This window comes from Pseudophryne corroboree, chromosome 8, assembly GCF_028390025.1.
Source record: "Pseudophryne corroboree isolate aPseCor3 chromosome 8, aPseCor3.hap2, whole genome shotgun sequence".
NCBI classification, from domain to species: Eukaryota; Metazoa; Chordata; class Amphibia; order Anura; family Myobatrachidae; genus Pseudophryne; species Pseudophryne corroboree.
The window spans coordinates 333,443,675-333,454,552 of NC_086451.1; the positions used below are offsets into that span (position 1 = coordinate 333,443,675).

General features: G+C 39.6%; 1 protein-coding gene and 1 pseudogene across 1 annotated transcript in view; one reads left to right on the forward strand and one right to left on the reverse strand.

Annotated features, from left to right (window-relative positions):
• Positions 1–9,867, reverse strand: part of F9 (coagulation factor IX) — a 90,708-nt gene extending 80,841 nt beyond the window's left edge. Inside the window, exons 1-2 of the mRNA XM_063937420.1 lie at positions 9,759–9,867; positions 5,869–6,032 (exon numbers count right to left, since the gene is read on the reverse strand). Coding sequence (XP_063793490.1) covers positions 5,869–6,032; positions 9,759–9,825 — 231 coding nt within the window. The 5' untranslated portion in view covers positions 9,826–9,867. The remainder of the gene's footprint in view (positions 1–5,868; positions 6,033–9,758) is intronic.
• On the forward strand, positions 3,798–3,916 carry LOC134950017 (5S ribosomal RNA; annotated as a pseudogene).
• Positions 9,868–10,878: the final 1,011 nt, after the last annotated feature.

Sequence of the window (10,878 nt, forward strand, 5' to 3'; positions counted from 1 at the left end):
ATTGTCTGAGTAACCTCGAACACTCAGTCTTTGAGAGACTTCTCTTAGTTGCATTTCACAGATAGGTTCATCTGTGCAATTGCATTTTATTCTGGAGAATTGGCCGAAGGGAATCGCATCAAGCCAATTATGATGATGTTGGCTTGATTTATCAATATAACTATTTGAATCCGTATTTTTCCTATGTGTTTTGGTCTTTAAAAGACCATTGTCAATATAGATACTCAATCCCAAAATACCACTTCTTTAAGACTATAGGAAAATACCAAATTAATGGAAAAGGTGTTGGAATTCAAATCAGTACACCAATGATTAAGGGAGTCTTCCGTGCCGCTCCACACAAAAAGTATATCGTCTATAAAGCGCTGCCAGGACACCAGGTTCGCCACCAGATTATCTTCTGGCCAGATGACGGTATCCTCCCAGTATGCCATATACAAGTTAGCATAACTGGGGGCGAACCTGGTGCCCATGGCAGTGCCGACACATTGTAGATAAAAAATTCCCTCAAAGCAAAAATAGTTGTTGGTCAGAATGAAATCTATACCATCCAATATGAACTTTTTAAATTTTGCCTCTAAAGTGCTTTTATCAAGGAAATAAGATACCCCTGCTAATCCTTTATTTTTATTGATGATAGTATATAGCATACTCACATCCGCACTACATAATATATCTCCTTCTTGCCAATTATAAACAGATAATTTTTGTAATACATCACTTGTGTCTTTTAAATATGCCTTAGTTTGTGCAAATAATGGCTGAAGGTGGAACTCTATCATGGCAGACAAATTACTCGTGATGCTGTTGCACCCAGAGATAATTGTTTATAATTGGCAAGAAGGAGATATATTATGTAGTGCGGATGTGAGTACGCTATATACTATCATCAATAAAAATAAAGGATTAGCAGCGGTATCTTATTTCCTTGATAAAAGCACTTTAGAGGCAAAATTTAAAAAGTTCATATTGGATGGTATAGATTTCATTCTGACCAACAACTATTTTTGCTTTGAGGGAATTTTTTATCTACAATGTGTCGGCACTGCCATGGGCACCAGGTTTGCCCCCAGTTATGCTAACTTGTATATGGCATACTGGGAGGATACCGTCATCTGGCCAGAAGATAATCTGGTGGCGAACCTGGTGTCCTGGCAGCGCTTTATAGACGATATACTTTTTGTGTGGAGGGGCACGGAAGACTCCCTTAATCGTTGGTGTACTGATTTGAATTCCAACACCTTTTCCATTAATTTGGTATTTTCCTATAGTCTTAAAGAAGTGGTATTTTGGGATTTGAGTATCTATATTGACAATGGTCTTTTAAAGACCAAAACACATAGGAAAATACGGATTCAAACAGTTATATTGATAAATCAAGCCAACATCATCATAATTGGCTTGATGCGATTCCCTTCGGCCAATTCTCCAGAATAAAACGCAATTGCACGGACGAACCTATCTGTGAAATGCAACTAAGAGAAGTCTCTCAAAGACTGAGTGTTCGAGGTCACTCAGACAATCTATTAAATGAGGCGAGAGAGAGGATTAATAAGATAGATAGAAAAGAACTTACAAGTGTAAAGATTAAAGAGGAAAAATCAGATACCAAATACCAATGGGCGTTTATCAGTCAATATAATAATTGTTACCAGGAGGTTGAACATGTTTTTCAAAAAAACAGGAAATTATTAAAACAAGACCCCATTATAGGTAATGTAATCCCACAAAAAAACGGTATTTGTATACAGAAAGGCCCCCCTCTCTGTAGGACCATCTAGTTAAAAGTAGTTTAGAGAGTGAATTAAGAACTAGTATTAGAACTAAAGGCTTTCATCGATGCTGGGACTGCCTCATGTGCAGGACCGTAAAGATGAAGGACAGAAAGATTGTGACTTCTACAGTAGGGGATAGAACCCACTCAATAAATGAGTTTATTACTTGTCACTCCAAAAATGTAGTGTACCTACTACAGTGTGAATGCGAGTTATTTTATGTAGGGGAAAACTATTAGACAACTAAAAGTAAGAGCTGCAGAACACATTTACAACATTCGTAAATCCTTAATTACACATAATGTTTGTGCACATTTTAAAATTGCACACAAATCAAGAGAGTGTTGTATAAAGAACTTCTGGGGAATACAACAAATTTTACCGAAATGGAGAAGTCATGATATTGAGAAACGCCTCTCCCAATCAGAGATGCGATGGATCTACCAATTAGGGACCCTTGTACCCAAGGGTCTTAATATCGATTTCGAATTGAAGAGCTTTTTAATTCACTCTCTTGATTTGTGTATTTTCCCTATTTTATCACATGGTATTTCACTGAGTGGTGTGCTCATCTAAATATATATATATATGCATGTATTGATTTTAATATGTACATATATGTGAATGTACCAGATACTTTTATGAATATATGTAGCAATCTAATTGTATTTTTTATGTTTTTTTTATGTTTAATCGATGAACCATGTCTGTTGGCCTGACAAAGAATGCTGAATCCAGTCGTATTAATACTGGTATTGGAAAGTAGAGCCCACTGGAGCCTACAGTAACGGAGATCGTCTGGTGGAACGCAGAATGACGACATCCGGAACGCATAGGCGCGTCACTTACGGATTAGAGATGACGTATACGGAAGTGGACGCGAACGCGGCGATTTCCTTATTCTAAATAGCTGTCAGGCCAATTAACTATCCTTATAAGCAAGGACTGAGTGTTACATACCACGCTACTGAGGAAGGACATCTAGTCTGAAACGTGTTTTGCGACGGTATGTTTATGGGGATCCGCTCACGCTGAACTTTGGTGCTCGAACTGATTTACTGAACCCACTATCCGGAAGTGAGTTGCAGTGTACCCGTGGACATCTTTCTGGGGAATATCAGGAGTGGGGACCAACTGTTCTGCTTTGCGGATTTTTGTTAATGCCCTATATTAACATATGTTTGTAAGTGGAACCATTTATTAAAGCTGCCATTGTTTTTATCAATCTGCACTATTTTGCATTTTTCTTGTTTTCTATGGAACATGATATGATTCGGTGGACGTCCTAAAAGAGATTCCTTTGCTGTAGTGCCTATGTGGATGATTTTATACGCCTCAAAAAAATCACTTGTTTGTAAGTGTGCATCGTGCAATAAAACCATCATTCCACTCTTAAAACCATCTGCACTATTATTGTATGTCTTTTTGCCCTCTAGATGAATTTTTTTGACACCTAAGGATGAATAAGAACTGTAACTGCTAAATAAGTATAATTAGTGGCAACATTTAAGGAGTTATGTGAAGTGGTGTCCTATTTCATTGTAATTGGTGGACGCAATTTCTCTACATGACATTCTTTGGAGACACATGATATCAATCTGTCAGTATGAACTAGATATTCTTTTATGGTTTAAATCTCATTCACTTTCTTACAATTCGTGTACAATCAGCTTCTACCGACATTTGGTATTATAAACACCACAGGTACTTAAAGTACCCTGTAATTTGAAGGCATATCTTAAATAAGTCATTTTTTGGACTACTATCTATTGTACTTAGAGCTTATCGACCTTAAACCTCTTCAGTGAACAACCATAGACTAGCATTGATTTTTCCTCATTTCTGCTTTTTCCGGCTTTTTCTATTTTTCAGGAGTCTCGCCATTGATTCAGGGGTATTTATCCCTGTCTAACATTGGCAGCAGATCCCCTATTTTCCTCTTTAATCTCTATCTATTCTTTCCTTCTTCCTAATTCGTGAACTCTCATCAGTGATTCCCGAGCCCTCGATATTGAATATTCCTTCTACTTTCATACCACACTGGCAACGCCCGAATCCTTCCGATCTTGGAAGCTAAGCAGTGTTGGGCTGGGTTAGTACTCAAGTGGGAGACTCTTGAGGAATACTCAGTTCAGTAGAAATTCTTGGACGGTCATGCTCAGCGTCTAACACTGACAGCAGATTCATCTTGCTTATTCAGCCTGTTCTATTTTTCTCTCAATACTACTCACAAGAGACGTAGCTGACAAAATATTTAACCTAATTTAGGTGCTATTTGATCCATATACCTATTCAGGACTCATATAGTTTTTTTCAGGTATCCAGTTGTGACTATTCTGTATTTTCTAACCCAGGCAGTCCAGAACTGTTATTTAGTATTTACACTGTTAACATTTGTTCTGTGTTCCCCTACCCCCCTTTTTTTCTGTTTCCATTTTTGACAATATATCCTACTACTATTCTATTTTATTGATTTTGCCAATAAAAATTATACATTTTTAATATTATTGTTTCTTCTGAGACGTCTATACATACATATACAAGAGTGCGCCCACAAAAGAGTCTTCTTTTCTCCTTTCCTGTTGCTTGGGTATCCATATAATGTTAGCAAGTGTAATGTAAACTCAGAATAGCTGGAAGTATATTCAGATCAGCTATTTTGCAATAGAAAAAATTAAGTGACATCATGACACAGAGAGGATAAAAGATAAAGAGTGGCAAAATTCCCTTCATTTACAATGACTGAACCCTTAATTACACATACTGTATTCCTTGGGTTTAGTATATAAAGATGACAGCAAATGAGGAAGAACACATATTTTCCAATGTGTTGGACGCCTGTGGAACCGTTTTGGATGTGCATATCGAGTTTTACAGATGTGACGGATACAGGGGAGGATTGGGATGGAAAACCAGCCCGGGAAAGTTATGGAAGCAGCCCTAATGGGGATGGAGTCTGTTGAGGGGGATAGGATCCCTCCTCATAGCGCCTGATTGTATGCAAGCTGCATTCCTTGCGTCTTTTGCTGCAGTGGTGTCTGCCACTAGGGGCGGATTGGGAACTAAAAGTGGCCCTGTAAAATGTTGTAGAAGTGGCCGGACATGGGCAGCACAAGAAGTATAACATACCGTGTAGCCATGGCAGCATCACTGGATGCAGAGTTGCTGTACTGCAGGGATGAAGTAACAGAATGAATGGGGACAATGCAGTGTACTGGGGGGGTCATTCCGTCCCGATCGCACGCTGCGTTTCTTCGGAACTGTGCATGCGCCTGCTAGCGAAGAAAGCGGTCACAGCGAGAAGATTGACAGGAGGAAGGCGGATCCGGGCGGCAAGTTACCGTTTTCGGGGAGTGGTGAGTACAACGCAGGCGTGTCCAAGTGTTTGGAGGACGGATGTCTGACGTCAATTCCGGGACCTGCATCGCTGGATCGATCGCACAGGGTAAGTAACTCTAAGCGTTCGCAGCCCAGCTATACAGAAATACACTACCCCATAGGCGCCTTCTAGTTGATCGCACGGGCAGCAAAAAGTTGCTACATGCGATCAACTCAGAATGACCCCCTGAGTGCAGTGGGCTGCCTGTTATGTGGGGGGTGGGACCACATGACAACACACAAAACAGGCCCCACAGACACGTTACCCTAACGGGAATCTTCCTGGTGAGCCCTATGGCAGATTTGTGGAGGCCTGGAAATGCCACTCCACCAGCTCCCATGATGCTGAGAAACCCCATTCATATGAGGAAATGATGTGTGTGCATGTATAATATTTCCAAGGAAATGCCCTGTACATCATGAAATGAAAATATATATAAATTATTGGGAGTTTAAAAATGTGTCAGTAAATTAAGCTAGGCATGTAAGAATGTAGGCCTAGCTAGGCATGTTGGCAGCAGGGATTATGTTAGGGATGGTGGAGTTGGGTGCCACAGACACATGCCAACTCCCAAGGCACACCATCCTTAAGATTGGCAGCTTCATTTATTGCCAATCCCTGCAGGTTAAAGGTTCACTGTTGTGCTCATTTTGTACTTAGCTGTAGTTAGAGAGTGTTCATTGAAAGTCTAATGAAGTTTAATAGGTTGCTTACGGTTTTTTCATCATTTTCAAAGACTTCTCTTGCTTCCTCGTAATTGCACTTTTCCTCTATACATTCTCGTTCTAGATTGCCAGCAACAATTTCTTCCAAACGACCTGTGTTATATCTCTTTTGTCTTCCAAGAATACTGCTTGCAGATTTCTCAGTCAGAAACACTGTGGACAAAAAAAATAGGCTTGTCAATATTTGACTTTACTAGCTGAAATAGGTGACCTTAATGTTCTAAGGAAACTGAGTCCAGTGTGAAGCAAACATTTTAATGTTAGCAAAATGACTGCAACATAGCCCTTTGCACATCAGCTGCATTTAAAATAGAATATAAATACTAAAGATAAATAACAGTGTTTAATGGATCTTTTTTTTAAATGTTGCTTATAAAAACTACAGTATGAACCTATAATATTAATAAATAACTTTTTTGTGACCCTAAATGATAACTCTCCTTTCACCCCAGCTAGCAGGGGTGTTCCTGACTGTATCTGGTACACCATCAGATTATTTCCTCTGCAATGTCCATTCCTCAGACTCTCACCCCACTGGTGTCTCTGCAACAGCAAATACTGAGAAGACAACATAGTAGATATATCAAGCCTTCAAGAGAGATAAATGGAAAAGTTGTCTATAGTAACCAATCAGCTTTGACAGTAGCTATCATTTTTCTAGCACAGGCTATAAAATCCCAGATAGAAGCTGATTTTCTCCACTTTATCTCTCTTGGAAATATGGTACACTTCTCCCAAGATCATTTCCATTTCCCTAAACCTTAGAGCGCTCTTGTGTTGGGAGATGACTCAGCTGTCCAATCAGAGATCTCAGCTCAAGTGGTACCATAGCGCTGAAATTAAAAATAGAAGGAATAGATCATTACGGAGAGGTGAAGTTTGGCGTAAGTGTCTGAGTAAGTGCTTCCTGTAGAATAAGACATCTCTCATTCTATTAGCTTTATATATTAAATGTATGTTTAAGAGAAACATACTCTGCCATGTGAGCTACCCATTTCCTAATATACCTAAAGATCAATGCAAAGTAATTCAAAGGATTTTGGATCCTAGGGAATATCACTACTGTCTGCAAAATAATATATATATAGGGCTGTAATCAAGTTATGTCATTATAAAAGCTTTTTAATGTGTGAGAGAGGTTTTAAACAATGGGGGGCAACATCATATTTTTCAGGGGCCTATTCATCGTCATCATTGTCTCCCAATGGGGGAGATGCACATCTCCTCTGTAGAGAAATATACAGCCACATTATGATATCAGAGCACAAGCCTGAGTTGCTGATATTGGAGTCTATTCATGAAGCAGTGAAAAGGGTAGAAGAGTGAGCCTGTGGAGAAGTTGCCCATGGCAACCAATCAGCTGCTCCATACAGTTGTATAGTATGCAAATTATAAATGTTCCTACAATGCTGATGGGTTGCCATGGGCAACTTCTCCATTGGCTCACTTCTCCACACTTTTTTTCTGCTTCATGAATAGACCCCATTAGGGGTTCTCGCTCCTTGGTGCAAAAAACACATTGATGATGATGTCGATCAGTAGCTTCTTATTGGCTGAGTAATTCCCTCCCACTGATATTATTATCATTATTAATGCAGCCGCTGCAATCTTATTATATTCATGATTATTGGATCATTGCAATCAGTCCACGCCAGGAAAGCAAATTCTAATTTTTCTTTAAAGGGGAAGACAATGGATGTTTGTATGTAGTTGCATTTAATTAGCACTTTGCTGTTTTATTTACATCTATATTTAAAACAGTAAATGCCGCTTATTCTTGATTATAACACTTTACAGACACAGCCGTACTGTCTTATGTATATTACATTCATTATATTACTGTATTGTGTACAAATTGTGTACTGTAATTTACTGCCACCACTACTGTTTTCTATTGGTGGCACCCTGCATATACCACTGTTCTCTCCTGCCAAAAAACTGGCACATACAGTATTCTATCCTGGGAAAGCTGGAAACATTGGCAAGCTGAGCAAAATGCATCTGCTTTGGGCACATTTTGGGGCTGATACAGATGTGGTGGGAGTAGCTCTGTATGTAAATGTAAGTAGACGTCCTAGGACACAGGCATCAGATCATTATGACACCATCAAGTGGCTTGGGGAACCTATGGGGTCGCGCAAGCCGGCCATCGCAGATCCTCATAAGAGGCCATGAAATCTCTGATCAACGATGGAGATCCTGGCCTCTTCCCTCCCCCTAAATGTCTTTGACACCCCTCTGTTTTCACAAACAGAGGCCGATGCCACCCCTTCCCCACCTGCAAATGGCATCAGACTGTCAATCACTGACAGTCTCATGCTATACTACGTCCAGTGTCGCTGGACCCATTCACACATGCGCAGTACTGCTCCTTCCTCTGATTGTTTTATATACAGCTTCTGCTCTCCACCCTTGACACTCTCCCAGGCTGGACCTCTGTGACCTGACTATAAGTATATCTCCACATACCCTAACTCTCACCCAAATACCCTAACTTTTAATCTTAACACTAATACCCCAACACTAATATCTTAACCCTCACCCTTAAGTGCCTTGACTCCTATTGGAGAAAGTGCGCTAAATAAACAAATAAAATGATTATTATTAATCTTAACCTCAAGCACTAATACTCTGACCCTAATACCCTAACCCTCACCCTTAATCTTAAAATCTAACACTAATATCCAGAACCCTCACAATTAATCCTACTACCCTAACACTAACAACCCAACCCTTACCGTAATTTAACTGAACACTGACCCTAATACTCAAACACTAATACCTAACCAATCCCCTAAATCAAACTCCTATTCCATTTCCAACACCTAACCCTACTAACACTACACCCTAAAAGGGCAGACTAGATGGGCCAAATGGTTCTTATCTGCCATTAAATTCTATGTGATTTACTTACACATAGATAATATAATGAAATTAGTCAATATATAACAAAAGAAAATGTCAATAGCTGTAGATAAACAATGAGTAGATTTTTCAAAGTTTCTTAAAATTAAATTTGGAGGTGTTGCCTATAGCAACCAATCAGATTCCTGCTATAATTTCTTTATTGCAGTCTAGAAAATGATAGACAGAATCTGATTGGTTGCTATGAACAACACCACTTGTCTGTTTTAGAAACTATAGTAAATCTACACCCAAAGTTGTAAAATAGCAATTACAAGTACAGTATCCATCTTTTATAGTATCTAATATATATAGGATGGTATTCATGTGACCAGCGGTCGGGGGGACCGACAGTCACATGACCTCCTCCAGCATGCCGACCAACAGGGACTATTTCCACTCGTGGGTGTCCACGACACCCATGGAGTGGGAATAGAACCCGTGGCGACCGTAGGTCACCACCGAGCCCGCAAGGGGCTTGCTGCACTCGCCCCTACCCGCCGGGATCCCTGCGTCGGTATGCTGCCGGGATCCCGGCGTCGGTAAGCTGACCGCCGGTCAGCCATACGACACCCAAATATCTATCTATCTATCTATCTATCTATCTATCTATCTATCTATCTATCTATCTATCTATCTATCTATCTATCTATCTATCTATCTATATATATGCATGCTTTATATTCCTTTACAATACATTTATATTGTACTGTTTTTGTTTGTTTCGGTCCTACTAATAATCATATGGGTAAAATGATGAGTGCTGCTTATCTTAGTACAGAACATTATGTGAAAATGTTCCTGAAATGAAATATTTAATATGTTCCAATTATGTCACGCCAATTTCAGGCTCAGTAGTATTCTAGACTATTCCTGCAGACCAGTAATATAATTTTGTCCAGGCATCATCATTTCAGTGTATTGTTTTGCTAACATATAAGAGGATATATTAGGACATAATTAGAAGCCACAAACCTGCTTTTTCTGCTCTGCATAAATAATCCAGGAGAAAAATAAAGAGAATGCTCGAAATAGATGCCATCTTCTTCTCCCACTGAAGCCTGGAAACTGGACATTAGGCTGGAGCTGGGGCGAGAGCGATGATTCCGAAGTCCACAGTCTTTGTTTACTTTTGTTTTTACAGCTAACGTAACATTGCAGAGGGGGCTTCTATTCTGGAAGGGACGTATGTTCACTAAATACACATTGACTGTAATAATATTACTTTGACTTTACTTTAAAAAATATTGATTATACTGCATTAGGAATCTCTATAAAGTTGCTAATATACAGTATATAGGGCCTAATTCAGACCTGATTGCAGCAGCAACATTGTTCTCTAATGGGCAAAACCATGTGCACTGCAGGGGGGCAGATGTAACATGTGCAGAGAGATTTTGATTTGGGTGGGTTATATTGTTTCTGTGCAGGGTAAATACTGGCTGCTTTATTTTTACATGGCAATTTATATTTCAGTTTGAACACACCCCACCCAAATCTAACTCTCTCTGCACTTGTTATATCTGCCCCACCTGCACTGCGCATGGTTTTGCCTATTAGAGAACAATTTTGCTGCTGCGATCAGATCTGAATTAGGCCCATAAGTTGGATAAAAACAGTAAACAAGGTCTGCTGTGGCGGCATTAAAGAGTCTTAAATGAAAAAAATAATAATTGCAAAATATGTGATAAATAAGGTAAATAAGAAATATCTGATGAAATTTTTTTTTTTGCAAAGGTCTTAACATTAGGGTGTGTACACACGGTGAGATATTTTCTTTCGATTTTGACTATATAGTAAAAATCGCAAGAAATGTTAGTGCAGATCACAAGGTGAAAGTCCCCTTGCGATCCCGATTCGATCCGGATGCGCGGTCCCGCCAAGTCGACATCGCAAGAAAAGATAGACTGTGCAGGCAAGTCAATCCTTGCTAGATCGGTGTACTATCTAGTTCATCTCACATGTCAATGACATCTCACATAAGCCACATCGTAAGCACACATAGGGGGTCATTCTGAGTTGATCGCTCGCTAGCTGCTTTTAGCAGCAGTGCAAACGCTAGGCCGCTGTCCTCTGGGAGTGTATCTTAGCTTAG